The sequence below is a fragment of the Peromyscus maniculatus genome, chromosome 1, assembly GCF_049852395.1.
Source record: "Peromyscus maniculatus bairdii isolate BWxNUB_F1_BW_parent chromosome 1, HU_Pman_BW_mat_3.1, whole genome shotgun sequence".
Taxonomy (NCBI): domain Eukaryota; kingdom Metazoa; phylum Chordata; class Mammalia; order Rodentia; family Cricetidae; genus Peromyscus; species Peromyscus maniculatus.
In genome coordinates this window covers 32352705-32373883 of record NC_134852.1, presented here as the reverse complement: position 1 = coordinate 32373883, position 21179 = coordinate 32352705, and the positions used below count along the sequence as shown (strand labels likewise).

At 41.2% G+C, this 21179-nt stretch overlaps 1 protein-coding gene and 1 pseudogene across 1 annotated transcript in view; one reads left to right on the top strand and one right to left on the bottom strand.

Annotated features, from left to right (window-relative positions):
* LOC102923426 (cell adhesion molecule CEACAM1-like) overlaps positions 1–21179 on the bottom strand; it is a 52059-nt gene that overhangs the window by 21895 nt on the left and 8985 nt on the right. The window contains exon 4 of the mRNA XM_076573653.1: positions 6664–6939. Coding sequence (XP_076429768.1) covers positions 6664–6939 — 276 coding nt within the window. The remainder of the gene's footprint in view (positions 1–6663; positions 6940–21179) is intronic.
* Positions 3267–3586, top strand: LOC143273712 (non-histone chromosomal protein HMG-14 pseudogene; annotated as a pseudogene).

Below are 21179 nucleotides of genomic sequence, written 5' to 3'. Positions count from 1 at the left end.
GGCTACAATTACCCTGATTCCTAAACCAAACAAGGATGCAACAAAGAAAGAGAACTACAGACCGATCTCCCTCATGAACATTGATGCAAAAATACTCAATAAAATACTGGCAAACAGACTCCAAGAACACATCAGAACAATTATCCACCATGGTCAAGTAGGCTTCATCCCAGGGATGCAAGGGTGGTTCAACATACGAAAGTCCATCAATGTAATACACCATATAAATAAACTCAATGAAAAAAACCACATGATCATCTCAGTAGATGCAGAAAAGACCTTTGACAGAATCCAACACCCCTTCATGATAAAAGTCTTGGAGCGATCAGGAATACAGGGAACATACCTAAACATAATAAAGGCAATTTACAGAAAGCCAACAGCCAAGATCAAATTAAATGGAGAGAAACTCAAAGCAATTCCTCTAAAATCAGGAACGAGGCAAGGCTTTCCAGTCTCCCCATACTTATTCAATATAGTACTTGCAGTTCTAGCCAGAGCAATAAGACAACATAAGGAGATGAAGGGGATACAAATTGGAAAGGAAGAAGTCAAGCTTTCCCTATTTGCAGATGACATGATAGTATACTTGAGTGACCCCAAAGATTCCACCCAGGAATTGATAAAGCTTATAAACACCTTCAGCAACATAGCAGGATACAAGATCAACTCAAAAAAATCAGTAGCCCTCCTATATACAATGGACAAAGAAGCTGAGAAGGCAATTAGAGATACATCACCCTTTACAATAGCCACAAATCACATAAAATACCTTGGGGTAACACTAACCAAGCAAGTGAAGGACCTATATGACAAGAACTTTAAGTCCCTGAAAAAAGAAATTGAAGAAGATGTCAGAAAATGGAAAGATCTCCCATGCTCATGGATAGGCAGGGTTAACATAGTAAAAATGGCAATCTTACCAAAAACAATCTACAGATTCAATGCAATCCCCATCAAAATACCAACACAATTCTTCACAGACCTGGAAAGAATAATACTCAACTTCATATGGAAAAACAAAAAACCCAGGGTAGCCAAAAGAATCCTGTACAATAAAACAACCTCTGGAGGCATCACAATCCCTGACTTCAAGCTCTACTATAGAGCTACAGTAATAAAAACAGCTTGGTACTGGCATAAAAACTGACATGTGGACCAATGGAATCGAATTGAAGACCCTGACATTAATCCACACACTTATGAACATATAATTTTTGACAAAGAAGCCAAAAGTGTACAATGGAAAAAAGAAAGCATCTTCAACAAATGGTGCTGGCATAACTGGATATCAACGTGTAGAAGCCTGCAAATAGATCCATATCTGTCACCGTGCACAAAACTTAAGTCCAAGTGGATCAAGGACCTCAACATAAATCCAGCTACTCTGAACCTGCTAGAAGAGAAAGTAGGAAGTAGTCTTGAACGCATTGGCATAGGAGACCACTTCCTAAATATAACACCAGTAGCACAGACACTGAGAGAAACATTCAATCAATGGGACCTCTTGAAACTGAGAATCTTTTGTAGAGCAAAGGATATGGTCAACAAGGCAAAGCGACAGCCTACAGAATGGGAAAAGATCTTCACCAACCCCACATCTGACAGAGGACTGATATCCAGAATATATAAGGAACTCAAGAAATTAGACATCAAAACGACCATAGTCCAATTGAGAAATGGGCTTTAGAACTAAACAGAGAATTCTCAGCAGAGGAAACTCAAATGGCAGAAAGACATTTAAGGAATTGCTCAACATCCCTAATCATCAGGGAAATGCAAATCAAAACAACTCTGAGATACCACCTTACGCCTGTCAGAATGGCTAAGATCAAAAACACTGAAGACACTTTATGCTGGAGAGGATGTGGAACTAGGGGAACTCTCCTCCACTGTTGGTGGGAATGCAAGCTTGTACAACCACTTTGGAAATCAATATGGCGCTTTCTTAGAAAATTGGGAATCAATCTCTCCCAAGATCCAGCTATACCACTCCTGGGCATATACCCAAGAAATGCTCAATCATACCACAAGAGCACTTGCTCAGCTATGTTCATATCAGCATTGTTTGTAATATCCAAAACCTGGAAACAACCTAGATGCCCTTCAACTGAAGAATGGATAAAGAAATTGTGGCATGTATACACAATGGAATACTACTCAGCAGAGAAAAACAATGACATCATGAGGTTTGCAGGCAAATGGATGGATCTAGAAAAAAATCACCCTGAGTGAGGTAACCCAGACTCAGAAAGACAAATATGGTATGTACTCACTCATAGGAAGATGCTAGATGTGGACCTAGGATGACTGGACTGCTACTCACATCACCAGTGAGGCTACCTGGAAAACGGGACCCCAAGAAAGACACGGAGAAATGGATGAGATCTACATGAACAGCCTGGACATGAGTGGGAGCAATGAAGGGCAAGGGTCGAGGGAAAGAGAGTGGGAGATCCTAGCTGGATCAAGAAAAGAGGGGGAGAACAAGGAATAGGAGACCATGGTAAATGAAGACTACATGAGAAAAGGAAGAAACAAAGAGCTAAAGAGGCCACAGTAATCCACAAAGATAACCCCACAAAAGACTGCTGGCAATGGTCGAGAGACAGCTGGGACTGACCTACTCTGGTGATGGGATGGCCAAACACCCTGATAGTTGTGCCATAAACCCCATCCAAGGACTGAGGAATCGGGATGCAGACATCCACGGCTAGGCCCCAGGTGGAGCGTTGGGAGTCTAATTAGTGAGAAAGAGGAGGGTTTATATGAGCAAGAATTGTTGAAACCAAGGTTGGATAAAGCACATGGACAAATAACCAAATGAATGGAAGCACATGAACTATGAACCAAAGGCTGAGGGGCCCCCAACTGGATCAGGCCCTCTGAATAGGTGAGACAGTCGATTGGCTTGATCTGTTTGGGAGGCATCTAGGCAGTGGTACCAGGTCCTGGGCTCGTTGCATGAGTTAGCTGTTTGAAACCTGGGACTTATGCAGGGACACTTGGCTCAATCTGGGAGGAGGGGACTGGACCTGCCTGGACTGAGTCTATCAGGTCGATCCCAGTCCTCGGGGGAGACCTTGATCTGGAGGAGGTGGGAATGGGGGGTAGGCTGGGGGGAAGGGGAGGGGGGCAGGAAGGGAGAGAACGAGGGAATCTGTGGCTATTATGTAGAACTGAATAGCATTGTAAAATAAAAAAAAAATTAAAAAAAAAGTATCTTGAGTTCGTGCGGAGGCGGTCGAGGCGGTGTAGCTCCATGACCGGTTCGGCCTCGCATGCGCCTCCCACACAGCGGCGCCAGGATGCCCAAGAGGAAGGTTAGCGCGGTTGGAGCGGCGAAGGCCAAGCCCGCCCCTGCCAAGGTGGACGAGAAGCCGAAGAACGCGGGAAAGGTTAAACCATCAGACAAAAAAGTGAAAACAAAAGGGAAGAGGGGAGCAAAGGGCAAACAGGCGGAGGTGGCTGACCAGCAAACCACAGATGTGCCTGCAGAAAATGGAGAGGCTGAGAACCAGAGTCCAGCCTCTGAAGTCGAAGAGAAAGAAGCCAAGTCTGACTAACCATCCATCGTGTCTGTTAGTGTCCCTTCTTGTACAATCCAGAGGAGTATTTTTTTTTTTTTTGGTTTTTCGAGACAGGGTTTCTCTTGTGTAGCTTTGTGCCTTTCCTGGAACTCACTCTGTAGCCCAGGCTGGCCTCGAACTCACAGAGATCTGCCTGCCTCTGCCTCCCGAGTGCTGGCATTAAAGGCGTGCGCCGCCGCCGCCGCCGCCGCCGCCGCCGCCGCCACCACCACCCGCAGAGGAGTATTTTTATCAACTATTTTGTAAATGCGAGTTTTTTAGTAGCTCTAGAAACATTTTTAAAAGGTGGGAGGAAGTCCTGCCTCATCCCATTTTTTAAGTGTAAATGATTTTTTAAGAGGTTAAATCACTTGCTGGTTGTTTATTTTTTAGTACAACCATAAAATAGCAGGATACTGAATCAGGAGAGGCTGTGACTGTCTCAGGGGTCACCATAACATTTCGTAGAGGGGGCTAGTTTTATATCCTACAACACAAAGCATACTTGGAGTCTTGGTCGTGCATTTGTGTCTGGAATATTTTCAGTTATTTCTGGTCTCGTGTTTCTAGTAGAACTGTATCCTAAAAAAACACTCCTTGGTCCTTGTTCTGTCATAACTGTCTCTGGTCATGGCAGTCCATTTTCCTAACAATTGTGATAATGTGCTGTGAAAGATTGAAATTTTGAATATGTACTGTATGTGGCATAAAATTGTGAGTCAGTGGAATTAAGGATTGTGAGCATTTGATTGTTATGTGAGGTCTTAGGGAAAACTTGCCAAGTTTAGGATGGAACATCACTGGAATAAGTTCAAAGAGAAACAATACATGGCTCTTTTGGGTACGTGAACACAATGTATGACTCTTAGAGTTTGGGTCCATGTTTTAAGAATTGAAATGTTTGTGTACTCAACCAATAAAGTCTCAGTTGTGAAAAAGTAAAAAAAGAAAAAGAAAAAGAAAAAGGAATAAAATTGCAGGACATCCTACATGATTTCATAATTTTAGTACAAAGCTGCAACAATCAAAATAGTCTACTGCTGACATAAAGGCAGACATACAGATCAGTGAAATAGAATCGGAAAGCCCAGAATTGCTCATGTACACTGGCCATGATTAAATTAAAGATTAGTTGATATGATCAATATGTGTGTTTATGAGGCACAGTTTTGTATATGTTATCATGTGTGTCAGATCTTAGCAGTTGGCATATCCACCATTTTATCTGTCACTTTTTCTGTTTGTTACAAACATTCATTTCTGGCTCTTTTTGAATTACTTGGTGTGAAACAGAGTTGCCCTATTGAGTTACAGAACTTGGAAGGCATTCTTGCTGTCCATCTGACCCTCTGTGACCAGATGAGTTTTAATCAGTCTGCTAAGATTGTTCAAGGATGGAGGAATGATCAGTTAAACAAGGGATGTTGGGAAAATGGGATATCCAGGTAAAAGAATGAAGTTAAGCCTTCACCTAACAACATATAAAAATCAACTCTAAATGGATCAAAGACCTAAAATGGATCAGAGCTGAAAGTCATCAGACTTTTAGGAGACAGGATGAAAGCATCTTGAAATTGGATTTCGAATGGTGTCTTTGTTATGATGCCAAATGCATCATATGGGCCTTTTGGCTGCTTATATGTCTCTGCAGAACATGCATGTTTGGTACCTGAGGAGGACAGAATAGGGTGTTGAATTTTTGGACCTTAGTTACAGACAGTGTAAGCTGCCATGTGAGTGCTGGGATTTGAACGCCTGTCCTTTGGAAGAGCTGCCAGGGCTCTTAAATATTGAGCTATCTCTCCAGTTCCATACACCATATATATATACACACACATATACCACTACACACCACAAAAAACAGTCATCAGAAAAAAAGAGCTTTGTGCAAGGAGGTCATGCTGTAAATGTCAACATGAGGACAAGAAACTAAGTATAAGGGCCACCAAGATGGCTCAGTTGGGAAGAGTGCCTGCCATACTCCATCTCAGTACCTATTCCCAACTGCTACACAGAAATAAATGCACAAACAAATATGGGCCAGTGAAATGGCTTTGTAGATAAAGGGCTTGCTCACCCACCTGAGTTCAATCCCCTGTCCCTATAACTGGCTCCTACAAATTGTCCCCTAACCTCCACACATGGCTGTGGGACATGCACACAAATAAATATGCAAACATAGTAAGAAACTTAATACAGGTCCTTTCTATCTATGGATTTGATATTTAGGCATTGAAACCTTGGAAACAAACTACGTGGAAATGTATCTCTACAGTGAAAAATGTATTGTTTCCTCCTATCATGGTCCTGTGCTCAACACAATAAGACTATTATCAACTTGGCCCCAGTTAAAAATAAAGACTAGTGTCTATGCAATATGCATATTAGGTATTGGAAATAATCTAAAGAAGATTTAAATGTGTAGGAGGAGGTAGAGTAACATGAATATTTTACTGTGTGTCTGACTCAGACCCTAAACTCTTATTCACATTATATTTCTATTTATTTGCTATATTGACATCAATTGTTGTTATTATTGAGAGGGTCTCACAATGTAATCTGGGCTGGCCTTGTACTGCTTTTTTTTTTTTATTAAGAGATTTTCTATTCATTTTACATACCAACCACAGATTCCCCTTTCCTCCTGCCTCCTGCCCCCAGCCTTCCTTCCCAAACAACTCCCAATTTCCACCTCCTCCAAAGCAAGGTCACCCATGGGGTGTCAGCAGACCTTGGTACATTCAGTTGAGTGGCCTTGTACTTCTATGCCTCCTGCTTCAGGCTCTCTCTCTTTTGAGTTAGGGTCTCACTATGTAGCTCTGGCTGTAACCTGAAACTGGCTACAATGACCAGGGTGGTTGGGAACTCATAGAGATCCAACTGTCTCTGCCTCTGGTGTGCTGGGGTTTAAAGGCATGCAGCACTGTGCTCAGCTTGCTTGGTGTCTTATCATGAGATTAACATGCATCCATCACCAAGCTGGCTTGAACCATGTTTTTCTCCTTGTGACTTTGACCCATTCTGTACTCTTTTGATAAAGAAAGTGCCCTCACCCCCAACACTATGCACTAAGGAGGGAACAGAGGTCACTCACGTTTTATGTCCAGCTGGATGGGGTCACTCCTCTTGGAACTGATTTGATTGGATACTTTACACTGATAGTCCCCGGAATCCTCACTCCTCACAGAGTCTATTTGGAGGGTGCTGTTGTTCTGGGACAGCCTTACCCTGTCTGTGAGCTCCACACTCTGGCCTTTGAAGAGCCAGTGGATGGAGATATCCGTGTCGTTTGACAAGCAGGTCAGGAAAACAGAGATCATATCTTTGACTGTGGTGTTGGTGACTTGGATGAAGGGTGGAGTCACTGGATCTGTGAATAAATAGTGGAGGGGAACAGCTGAGAGTCCTTTACCCTTAGAGATCTCATCCAGTTCACAGGGCCCATAGAAAAAAGTGGCCCTCTGCAAGATCACATGTTTGGGTTCAGGATATGTTCTGTAAGGAGAGAGCTGAATCTTACTCCTACCAAGATCACCCACAGTGACACTGACTCAGGTTGTTTGTGTAGATGCCAAACTGGGAGCCTCTTCACACCACATGTCCAGAAATCTCATGGTGGAGGGAATGCATTTCCCAATGATATTTGTGGGAATTCTTGCTCACTCTTTTGGTAAGTTTGAACAGTCAGGTCCCTCTTTTATGAAATAGCCTTCTGTTTGTTTTTTATTAAAAATAATTTGTCATGGGGTTAAGCCCACATAATCTTAAAGGTGTTAAAGGCTAGACCTCAGGACTGGCAGAAATCCCTGACTGGAGAATTTCTGTTTGTAGGAAAAATGTATTTCCTGCCCCATGGATATGGATTAAATACTACAGAGTAGAAGTGAATAATCACAGTGCTGACCACAGCCTGCCACTCTAATTCTCAGTACTGATATTTTTGAGACAAGGTCTCACTGTACAGTCTTAGCTCACTTGGCACTTGATGCTGAGCTCAAACTCACTATCTACCTGCCTCTCACTCCTCAGTGCTGGCATCAAAAATGTGTGCCACCACACTCAGCTGGCATTTGTTTTTTGAACCTTGAGAAGAGTAAGCAAAAGAACATCATCAACTATCAGTGACATGGTTCACCCTGACTCAGACCAGGGCTCCCAGGCACATTCTCCACCCACTCTTTCTATCCCATGGAATCAAAGCTGAGCCAGTCACCACACCCATGAGACAGGAAAAGACCTCTGAGCAGAGGTCTAGTCCCCATCTGTTGGGAATATTCTCAGCCAATTTGGAGAAAAAGAAAGTGAGTACCGTTGAAATCACTGGGTGCTCCTTCTACATCATGGAGGTCATAAAATGAAAATGGAGGGGACAGGAAAGGTTGTGTTAGGCACAGAAAGAAATCTTGATCTTGAGGTTCTCCTAACCCTGAAAAGTCCCTCACACAACCAAAGGCTTTCCAAGACTGGGAGAACCTCCTTCTCACATTGCAATCTCCATCCCTCTCAGCCAGAAACCAGAGAACTATGAGGCCATTAGACATAGGGATGGAGCAGGGGGCTTGAGGGAAGACTGAGTTTTGCTTGTTCCCATAGACATGGGCTGGAAATTCAATGCTTCTACACCCTCCTCGAACGCCAAAAACTCCACTCCAAACCTGGTGCTGATATTTCAGAGATCCACTTACTAAGGACTGTAATGTTCTTGACTGTGGTCCAATTCACTCCAGGGAAAAAGTTATAGATGAGGCAGGAATAGGATCTGCTACTATTAGTATTGATGTTGGGGATAAGGAGCTCTTGGGAGGATGACTGGAGCTCTCCATTGACAAACCAAGAGTACTGTTCAGGTGGGTTAGCATCTGTGTGGCAGTAGAGGCTGAGGTTTGTCTTTGAATGGAAATGAATATTTGAGTGGGATATGACCGGGACATCTGGACCATCTGGTGTAAACAGAACAAAGCCACACCTGATATCAGCAGAGGGAAAGGGAAATTCTGGCCTGTAGATGGCCATAGTATCTCTTTGAGCTCTTAACCTTAATTAAGCAGATTTCCACCAGAGTTAGCTTGCAGATTAGTGGAAGAGTACTCATTCAACATGCACAAGCCCTGATCTATCTCAAGCACAACACACAAATATCCCCTCTGCATAGTCATATGTGCACTGAGCCTGAGTCTTACATGTCTCCTGTCTCCATCACCGTGAGCCTCTCTAGGCAGAAGTCCCTGCAGCTCATTCAAGCTCAATGCTGGGCCTGTCTACATGTGCTTGGACTGGGCCAGGATGCCCTAGCAGCCTAGGTATCTGTATGGTAGGTCTGTATCATGAATCCAAGGGGACCAGGACTGAGTATGGTAGCTGTAGCCGTCTGTATTTAGGTAGTTGGGGCCAGGATGAAACAGAAAATACTTACAGGTAACATTCAGAGAGAATGGGTCACTTGGGGAGGCACTCATTGAGTTCCAGGTCACATTCATAAGGTCCTATATCAGTCCTCACAACACTGAGTAAAGTGAGAGTCCTGTTGTCCTCAGACAGCTTCAATCTGTCCTCTTCTGAGAAGCTTTGGTCATTTATCCTCCAAGGTAGATTATATAGAGTCATAGGCTCACACATTAATACTACTGAGTCCTCAATCTCCATGGAATTGGAATTGTTGGTTGTGATTTTAGCCTTGGGTATCATTGCTGTGCTAACCACAGAGAGAATATTGCGCTGTGTAGTACCTCTGATTCTTGCAAGGGTGTCTTTCAACCAAAGATAGTTTCTTATCTCTCCACCAACCCAGATCCTTAGAGAATCAGTCAGGAAGCAAATTACAGGCTGATGGAGTGGCTGAGTGCTCAGAGGTAATGGGGCCTCCTGTGCTGTTTATGTGAGAAGCAAGGGCTTTCTCATGAGTGAACTGGGCTGCAGTGTTTGGTGATGGTCAGGCTCAAGACTTGGAATCACAGACCTCATTTTATCTCCTGGTCCTCACTGACCCATTGCCTCCTTTGAGACACAAGGTTCGAGTCCCTCCAGCTGCACTGGCCTCCTCTACTCAGTGTAGACCAGTGCTCTTCAAGCCTTTGCTGTTCAGGGCTGTCCTACAGATAGGTTATGATGAGCCTTCCAATTGAGCTTCCCTGAGAAACCTGACAGCCTGTGAGAGATCTCACACAGCTCAGGATCTGGCTGACATTTAGTTCAGGCTTGACCACAGGTGGGCTATTCTTGTCAGGTGTTTGATGTTGACTGACATGAATCTGGGAGCCCTATAAGAATCCCGAGTCTATGAAATGATCAGAAGAGTGAACACCACCTAGTAGGTCTCCATGATGGGGACCTGTAGATGTAGTTTTGGACAGATAGCTTGTGCCACTGATGGCCCTTGTGACCCTGACTCAGTGACTGTGTTTCCTGTCTCAGTTTCCCTATAATAGGACACATGATATATGATCATTGTTAGGGCTGCAAGTTAACCAGAAATGTGAATAATGACCTGACCTTCCACCAAGCAGTGTCTATTAGTATTTGCCTGCAGGAAATAATCCCTGGACTGGGTATGGAGAGATGGCTCAGGAGTTAAGAGCACTTGCTGCTCTTCTAGAGGTCTTGAGTTCAATTCCCAGCAACTATATGGTGGCTTACAAGCATGTATAATGAAATATGTTGCCTTTTTCTGGTGTGCATGCAGAACACTGTATAATAAATAAATAAATAAATAAATAAATAAATAAATAATTAAATAAATAAATAATTAAATAAATAAATAAGGCTAAACTGGCTGTGGGAAGGAAACTCCAAGGAGCTGTCAGTAGCAAGATGTAAATTTCACATTGGAAAGAGGAGCAGGTTCGAATTAACCCATAGAAGAATGTAGTCAATGGCAGTTTATTTCAGAGTAGCCAAGACAAATTTCCAATGTCTCACCATAATAAATGGGTTAGTGGATGTGAAATAGTTGACTTAACCATTATGTCTTGTATACAGACATCAAAGATCACACTCTATTTCCCCAGACTATGTACATTTGGGACTCCAGATAAAGCACTATTAACAAGTAAAAGACCATGGATCAACAAAGTGAAAGATCATTTTCAAGTGCCAAAAAATGTTACATGTTGTACATCTGAACGTGGGCCAAAATATATAAAGAACTCTTACAGTTCAGCAATAGTAACAATAAAAACCACAAGTAGCTCAATCCAAAAAGAAGAAAAAGACCTGACATTCCTTTTAAAGAAAGAGGAACAGATGACCAATAAAGATATGCTGCTTAGTTTTTGTCTATATGACAGACTAAATTCACATGGAAAGAGAAAAGCTTATTTGAGGTATCACCTCCATTACAATGGCCAGCAAAGCATTTTCTTAATTACTATTTGGTGGAGGAGTACCCGGTGTTATCCCCTTGCAGATAGCCCCTTTCTTATGGGCTCTATAAGAAAAGCAGCTGAGCAAGTTGTGGGTGGAAGCCAGGATGCTTTCCCCATGGTTCTTACCTGCAATTCCCTCAATGACACACCCTGACCAAGACATTTAAGCCAAATAAACCCCTAACTGCCAAGTTGGTTTGGGTTGTGGCATTTCATCACAGTAACTGGAAGGCTAAAAGAACAACACATACAATAATTCTGTGGGAGCCACGCGGTGGTGGCATATGCCTTTAATCCCAGCACTTGGTAGGCAGAGGCAGGAGGATTTCTGTGAGTTTGAGGCCATCTGGGTCTACAGAGTGAGATCCAGGAAAGGCATCAAAAACTACACAGAGAAACCCTGTCTTGTAAAAACCAACCCCTCCAATAAAATTCTATGTAGTCATGCATAGTGGCACATGCCTTTAATCCTAGCACTCAGGATGCAGAGGCAGGTCGATCTCTGTGAGTTCCACACCAGACTAGACTAGGGTATCAAAATTTATCCTAGGGGCCACTGTTGACTGCTGACCTCACTACATAGAAATCTGATGCTCCTATCTGTGTTAAACAATCGACTTTGAATGCTGAGAGAATTGTAGGTTCTACTTGTCTGGTGGAAGAGTACCTTAGAGATAGGGCATACAAAGTCTTCCACTAGCCCTTGAGTCACCCCATTATCTGTTGGTTAGAAAAAATCAGGCTTACAGGCTGTTCCAAGACCTTAAAATCTTAAATGAACTTTATTGCAGCCAAGGGAGCTTCATAGCCTTGATTGCCATCTCCCACAGCCACCCCTCGAAATCAAAATATAATCGTCATAGACTTACAAAATTGCTTCTTCACCATACCTCCTTACCCTAAAGATTATCAGTATTTCACTTTTAGCTTGCCTTCTAACCCTGACACAATGGATTTCAAAAGCTGACATGCAGAGCAGGAAATATGAGTTCTGTTTATCCAGAACTCATTTATTGAGCTGAGTTCCGAATCATATATTCAGATTAACTATCAGAACTGTCAATTATAGTTTCCTCACAGTTCCTCAGCCCAATAATAATATATATGTTGCATATATATATGTACATATACATGGCAATAAATTTATTACATAGGTGATATATTTATATCAAAGTATAAAATGTATCAGTTTTATGTTATTGTCTTCTGGGTTCAAGAAATTAAATATTCCAGACCAATTAAACCCTTAAAATATGGGGAAAGAAAATAATAGACAGGCCTCCTGCAGACAGGTCAAACTGCCACAATCCCCCACCAGACCCTGTAACCCCAAAGCCTCACCTCCCCTAAATCCTACACACCCTCCAAGACTGCAACTGTTCCCTGAGACAGAGCCTGCCAGCACCCGATTGGATGAAGAGGTGAGCCTTTATCGTCATACCTGAACACACCAGTCCCTAGGCTTTGATCCAGGGGCACAACCCTGAGCCCCAATACCACCACCCATTGTAGTCCCAGTTTCAGGCCAGGTGGCAGGCAGATCCCCTGCAGACAGGTCAGACTACCACCATTCCCCACCAGACTCTGTAACCCACAAGCCCCACCCCTCCCAACCCACCCATGCCAAAATTGCAGCTACTCCCTGAGACAGATCCCACAAGCACCAATTGGACTAACAGCTGCTCCCTGAGACAAAGAGTCCCTCAGCACCTATTGGACCAAGAGCTCCCACAGGACCAAGAATATTGATCAGATCAAAAGAGGCTCTGTCAGACACAGACACCATTTGCACTGAGTAGAGAAAGAGATGGGTAGACACCAGTACAAAAACACAGTCAACAATATAAAAACCAATATGGCTCTACCAGAACCTATATCAGCAAGACCTGAAAATCCCAACACAGAAGAAATTGACCTTAAAAATGACCTTAAGAAGATGATAGACATCTTTAAGGAGGAAATGAAATTCTCTTAAAGAATTCGAGGAAAAGTGAAACAAAAAATTGGAAGAAATCAGTAAATCCCTTAGAGAAAGCAATTAAATAAGTGAGGGAAACAGTTTAAGATTTGAAAAATGAAATTGAGACAATAAAGAAGACACAACCTGAGAGAAGGCTGGAAATAGAAAATCTGAGTAAATGAACAGGAACTACAGATGCAAGCATAACCAACAGAATGCATGACATAAAAGAGCAGATCTTTGACATTGAAGATACAATAGAAGAAATAGATTCATTAGTCAAGGAAACACTAAAGCCAACAAAGTCATGACCCAAAATGTCCATGAAATGTGGGACACCAAGAAAAGACCAAACCTAAGAATAATAGAAATAGAAGAAGAAGAAGAAGAAGAAGAAGAAGAAGAAGAAGAAGAAGAAGAAGAAGAAGAAGAAGAAGAAGACCAACTCAAAGGCACAGAAATTATATTCAACAAAATCGTGGAAGAAAACTTTCTCAACTGAAAGAAGGAAATGCCTATACAGATACAAGAAGCTTCCAGAACACCAAATAGACTGGATCCCAAAAAAAGTCCCCTCGCCACATAATAATTAAACCTCTAGACATACAGAATAAAGAAAAAAATATTAAGAGCTGCAAAGGAAAAAGGCCAAGTAACATATAAAGACAGACCCATAAGAATAACACCTGACTTCTCAATGGAGACTCTAAAAGCCAGAATTTCCTGGACAGACTTTATGCAGACACTAAGAGACCATGGATGGCAACCTAGACTATTATACCCAGAAAAACTCTCAATCAACATAGACAGAGTAAACAAAATATTCCTTGATAAAACCAGATTTAAACAATATCTCTCCACAAAACCAACCCTATAGAAGGAAAAATCCTACCCAAGGAAGTTAGATACACCCATGAAAACACAGGCAACAAATACCAAACACACCAACAAATACCAAAGAAGGGAAATTTACAACACTACAACCAAAAAATAATAGGAATTAACAATCATTGGTCATTAATATCCATTAATATGAATGGTCTCATTCACCTATAAAAAGACACAGGTAACAGAATGGATACGAAAAGAAGATACATCCTTCTGCTGTATACAAGAAACACACCTCAACTTCAAAGACAGACACTACCTCAGAATAAAAGGCTGGGAAAAGACTTTCCAATCAAATGGACTTAAGAAGCAAGCTGGTGTAGCTATCCTAATATCTAATAAAATAGACTTCAAACTAGAATCAATCAAAAGAAATCAGAAGGACATTACATTTTTATTGCAGGGAAAATCTCACAAGATGAAATCTCAATCCTGAATGTTTATGCCCCAAATACAAGAGTGCCCATATTTGTAAAAGAAACATTACTAAAACTTAAATCACACATCAAACCCCATACACTAGTAGTGGGAGACTTCAACACCCCACTCTCAGCAATGGACAGGTCTGCCAGACAGAAACTTAACAGAGAAATAAGGGAACTAACAGACATTATGACTCAAATGGACTTAGTAGATATCTACAGAATATTCCACCCTAACACAACAGAATATACCTTCTTTTCAGCACCCCATGGAACCTTCTTGAAAATCAACCACTTGCTTGGCCACAAAGCAAATCTCAAAAAATACAAAAAAAAAAAACCCCCCCAAAAAAAACCAAAAAACAAAAACAAAAACCCTGAAATAACCTGTATCTTATCAGACCACGACAGCTGAGAGTTAGATTTCAACAACAACAAAAGTTACAGAAAGTCTACAATCTCATGAAAACTGAATAATGCCCAATTGAATCACCAATGGGTCAAGGATTAAATAAAAAATGAAATTAAAGATTTCCTAGAGTTCAATGAAAATGAATGTACAACATACCCAAACTTATGGGACACTATGAAAACAGTGCTAAGAGAAAAATTCATAGCATTTATGCCCACAAAAAGAAGATAGAGAAATCTCACACTAGAGACTTAACAGCACACCTGAAAGCTCTAGAACAAAAAGAAGCAAACTCACCCAGGAGAAACAGACACCAGCAAATAATCAAATTGAGTGCTGAAATTAATAAATGGAAACAAAGATAACAATATGAAGAATCAATGAAACAAAGAATTTGTTCTTTGAGAAAATCAACAAATAGACAAGCACTTATCCAAACTGACCAAACACCAGAAAGAGAGAGAGAGAGAGAGGAGAGAGAGAGAGAGAGAGAGAGAGAGAGAGAGAGAGAGAGAGAGAGAATCCAAATTAACAAAATCAGAAATGAAAAGGGAGACATAACAACAGACAATGAGATAATCCAAAGAATCATCAGATCATACTTAAAAAACCTGTACTCCATAACATTGGAAAATCTGAAAGAAATGGATGATTTTCTGGATAGTTACCACACACCAAGTTAAATCAAGACCAGATAAACAATTTAAATAGACCAATAACCCCTAAGGATATAGAAACTGTCATTAAAAGTCTCCCAACCAAAAAAACCCAGGAACAGATGTTTTCAGCACAGAATTCTACCAGATCTTCAAAGAAGAGATAATGCCAATACTCTTTAAATTGTTTCACACAATAGAAACAGAAGAAATGTTATCAAACTCCTTCTATGAAGCTACAATTAACCCTGATTCCAAAGCCAAACAAAGAGGCAACAAAGAAAGAGTACTACAGACCACTCTCTTTATGAACATTGATGCAAAAATACTCAATAAAATACTGACAAACAAACTCCAAGAACATATCAAAACCATTATCCACTGTGATCAAGTAGGCTTCATCCCAGGGATGCAATGGTGGTTCAACATACGAAAGTCTGTCAATGTAATACACCATATAAACAAACTGAAAGAAAAAAACCACATGGCCATCTCACTAGATGCTAAAAAGGCCTTTGACAAAATCCAACACTCCTTCATGATAAAGGTCTTGGAGAGATCAGGAATACAGGGAACATACCTAAACATAATAAAGGCAATTTACAACAAGCCAACAGACAACATCAAAGTAAATGGAGAGGAAATCAAAGCGATTCCACTAAAATCAGGAACAAGACAAGGCTGTTCACTCTCCACATACTTATTAAATATATTACTTGAATTTCTATCCAGAAAATAAGCCAACATAAGGAGATCAAGGGGATACAAATTGGAAAGGAAGAAGTCAAGCTTTCCCTATTTGCAGATGACATGATAGTATACATAAGTGAACCCAAAAATTTGACGAAGGAAGTCATACAGCTTATAAACACCTTCAGCAATGTAGCAGAACACAAAATTAACTAAAAAAATCAGTAACACTCCTATATACAAATGACAAAGGGCCTGAGAAAGAAATCAAATAAACATCATGCTTTACGATAGCCACAAATGATATAAAATACTTTGGGGTAACTCTAACTAAACAAGCAAAGGACCTGTATGAGAAGAACTTTAAGTCTCTGAAGAAAGAAATTGAAGATGTCAGAAAATGGAAAGATCTCCCATGCTCATGGATAGGTAGGATTAACATAGTAAAAATGGCAATCTTACCAAAAGCAATCTACAGATTCAATGCAATCCCCATCAAAATCCCAACAAAATTCTTCACAGACCTGGAAAGAACACTACTCAACTTTATATGGAAAAACAGAAAACCCAGGATAGCAAAAGAATCCTGTACAATAAAACAACCTCTGGATGCATCACGATCCCTGACTTCAAGCTCTACTATAGAGTTACAGTAATAAAGACAGCTTGGTACTGGCACAAAAACCAACATGTGGACCAAAGGAACTGAACTAAAGACTCTGACATTAACCTGCACACCTATGAACATATGATTGTTGACAAAGAAGCCAAAACTGCACAATGGAAAAAAGAAAGCATCTTCAACAAATGATGTTGGCATAACTGGATGTCAACATGTAGAAGACTACAAATAAATCCGTATCTGTCACCGTGCACAAAACTTAAGTCCAAGTGGATCAAGGACCTCAACATAAATCCAGTTACTCTGAACCTGATAGGAGAGGAAGTAGGAAGTAGTCTTGAACGCATTGGCACCAGAGATTACTTCGTTAACATAACACCAATAGCACAGACACTGAGAGAAACAATTAATAAATGGGACCTCTTGAAACTGAGAACCTTTTGTAGGGCAAAGGACATGGTCAACAAGACAAAGTGATAGCCTACAGAATGGGAAAAGAACTTCACCAACCCCACTTCTGACAGAGGGCTGATATCCACAACATAGAAAGAACTCAAGAAAATAGACATCAAAATATCCAACAGTCCAATTAAGAAATGTGCTATAGAGCTAAACAGAATTCTCAACAGAAGAAGCTCAAATGGCTGAAAGACATTTAAGGAATTGCTCAACATCCTTAGTCATTAGGGAAATGGAAATCAAAACGACTCTGAGACACCATCTTACACATGTCAGAATGGCTAAGATCAAAAAAACTGAAGACAGCTTATGTTGGAGAGGATGTGGAGCAAGGGGAACTCTCCTTCACTGTTGGTGGGAATGCAAACTTGTACAGCCACTTTGGAAATCAATATGGTGCTTTCTTAGAAAATTGGGAATCAACCTCCCTCAAGACTCAGCTATACCACTCTTGAGCATATACCCAAGGAATGATCTATCAATATTGAGGTGATTATACATATATAATATCTGTAGATGACAGGAACTTGTTCATAGAAAATCCTTAACATTGTATAGAAAGTTCTCAGAACTAAATGAGTAAAACTAGCAAAATTGTTGGCTAATGAAAAGAACATGCCCAAGTGAGACGTATTTATGTATACTAATATTGACCATGAACAATTAGATTTTCGTTTTTCCTGGCAGTGGTGGAGCTTCAACCTAGGGCCTTGTTCATGCCTGGCAAGGATTTAGCCCCTGAGCAACAGTCCCAGCCTTAACAGTGAACAATTGGAAAGGAAATGAAGAAAGTATTTAGTTATGAGAGCACCAAAAAGAATAAAATACTTAGAATTAACTCTACCAAGGAGATAAAAGACTTTCACTCAACAAACTCCCAAATAAGAGATGATGAAAGAAGACAAGAAATGACAGCCATTGGGGTTGATGGGTTGGAAGACTTAATCTCATTATCATTGTTGTTCTGCAGTACTGGGATTGAACCCAGGGCTTTGTGCATGGTAAGCAATGGTCTACCATTGAGCTGTATTCTAAGGTCTCCTTTTTAATTTTTATTTAGAAACTGGATGTCACTAAATTAACCAGGCTTGCCTGAATGGTTGTGGTAGGCACTTTTTAAAAAAAATTTTATAATTTAATTTAAATTTACATATCAGCCACGGATTCCCTTGTTTTCCCCCATCCCCCAACCCTCTCCTCCCAGCACACCCTCCATTCTCATCTCCTCGAGGGCAAAGACTCCCCTGGGGATCGAGTTCAACCTGGTAGATTCATTCCAGGCAGGTTCAGTCCCTTCCTCCCAGGCTGAGCCAAGTGTCCCTGTATAAGCCCCAGGTTCCAAACAGCCAGCTCATGCACTGAGGACAGGTCCTGGTCCCAGTGCCTGGATGCCTCCCAAACAGATCAAGCTAATCAACTGTCTCACTTATCCAGAGGGCCTGATCCAGTTGGGGGCTCCTCAGCTAATGATTCATAGTTCATGTGTTTCCATTCGTTTGGCTAATTGTCCCTGTGCTTTTTCCAATCTTGGTCTCAACAATTCTCGCTCATACAAACCCTCCTCTTTCTTGCCAGTTGGACTCCTGGAACTCCACCTGGGGCCTGGTCATGGATCTCTGCATCTGGTTTCCTCAGTCATTGGATGAGGTTTCTAGCATGAGAATTAGGGTATTTGGCCACCCTATCACCAGAGTAGGTCAGTTCGGGCTTTCTCTTGAACATTGCCAGTAGTCTATTACTCCTGCCTCAGCTTCTTGAATGGCTGGAATTTTAGGCATGAGCCAGCTTGTCTGAAAGACTTTTTTTAAATAGATGACAATATCACTAAATGTAGTCTATCAGTTCTATGCACATCAGATAAAAAACCCCAGTGGCATTTTGCACAGAAATACAAAAGTCCATTCTAGCTTTCCTGGAACTCACTATATAGATCAGGCTGGCTTCAAACTCCCAGAGATCCACCTGTCTCTGCTCCCAAGAGCTGGGGTTAGAGGCAAGTACCATACCTGGCTTTAAAAGTATCTTGAAAAAGAAAAAGAAATAAAATTGCAGGACATCCTGCATGATAATTTAAGTACTTTCATAATTTACGTACAAAGCTGCAACAATCAAAATAGTCTACTGCTGACATAAAAGGAGACATACAGATCAGTGAAATAGAAGCAGAAAGCCCAGAACTGCTCATGCACATTGGCCATGAGTAAATTAAAGATTAGTTGATACGATCAATATATGTGTTTATGGGGCACAGTTTTGCATATATATTATAATGTGTGTCAGATCTGAGCAGTTGGCATATCTACCATTTCATCTGTCCCTTTTTCTCTTTGTTACAAACATTCATTTCTGCTGGCTCTTTTGAATTACTTGGTATGAAACAGAGTTGTCCTATTGAGTTACAGAACTTGGAAGGCATTCTTGCTGTCCTTCTGACCCTCTGTGACCAGATGAGTTTTAATCAGTCTGCTAAGATTGTTCAAGGATGGAGGAATAATCAGTTAAACAAGGGATGTTATGAAAATGGGATATCCAGGTGAAAGAATGAAGTTAAGCCTTCACCTAACAACATATAAAAATCAACTCTAAATGGATCAAAGACCTAAAATGGATCAGAGCTGAAAGTCATTAGACTTTTAGGAGACAGGATGAAAGCATCTTGAAATTGGATTTCGAATGGTGTCTTTGTTGTAATTCCGGATGCATCATATGGGCCTTTTGGCTGCTTATATGTCTCTGCAAACATGCATGTTTGGTACCTGAGTAGGACAGAATAGGGTGTAGAATTTCTTGGAACTTAGTTATAGACAGGAATAAGATGTCATGTGGGTGCTGGGAATTGAATGCCTGTCCTTTGGAAGAGCTGTTAGGGCTCTTAACTATTGAGCTATCTCTCCATTCCCATATGTATATTTGGTTTATGGGACTCGAGAGGTAGCTCAGTAGTTACACATCACACACACACACACACACACACACACACACACACACACACACACACACACACACACACTGCTACTCCTCCTCCTCCTGCTACTACTACACACCACAAATAAGCAGTTATCAGAAAAAAGAGTCTTGTGCAAGGAGGTCATGCTGCAAATGTGAGCATGAGGATAAGAAATATATGGGCCAACAAGAATGCTCCATTGGTCAGAGTGCCTGCTGTACTGCCTCCCGTTACCTACCTCCAACTGCCACAAAGAAAAAAAATGCAAAAGAGATGACTGGCCACACTATTGGAGGCCCATGAACTGTAGACTGATGACTATGGAGCCCCCACGGGACTGGACTTGGCACTCTGGATACAGAAGACAGTCGTTTGGCTCAAACTGTTTGGGTGGTACCTGGGCAGGGGGATCGGGATCCATCCCTGGTGCATGGGCAGGCTTTTGGGTTGCGGTGCCTGTGGAGTGATGCTTGTGCAGCCTTGGTAGAGTGGGAAGGGGCTTGGACCTGCCTAGGCTCAGTGTGTCGAGCTCTGCTGACTCCCCATATGTGGGGATGTGGGGTGGCTTGGGAGGGGGAGAAGGGAGCAGTTGGGATCTGTGGGTGGTATGTAGAGTGAGTAGAAAATTTCTTAATAAAGAAAAATGAAAAAAAAAAAGAAAAAAATGCACAAACAAATGTTGGCCAGTGAAATGGCTTAGCAGATAATGGGCTGGTTCACCCACCTGAGTTCAATCCCCTGTCCATGGAGAACTAGCTCCCACAAATTGTCCTCTGACATCTGCACACTAGGTGTGGAACACCCACACAAAATAATAAATATGCAAACATAGTAAGAAACTCAATACAGGTCCTAAAATCTATGGATTTTATATTTGTGGTTCAAAACCTTGGAAACAACCTACTTGGAAAAGTATCTCTGCAGTGAACAATGTGTTGATTCATCCTATCATGGTCCTGTACTCAAAATAAGACTAGTGTCTATGCAGTATTCATATTAGATATAGAAAATAATCTAAAGATAATCTGAATGTGTGGAAGGACATATAGAGTAACATGAATATTTTACTAGATTCTGAGTGTTGACTGTGTGACTGACTCAGACCCTAAACTCTTAATCACTTTGCATTTCTATTAGCTACATTGACATCTATTGTTGTTAATATTGACCGGGTCTCACAATATAATCTGGGT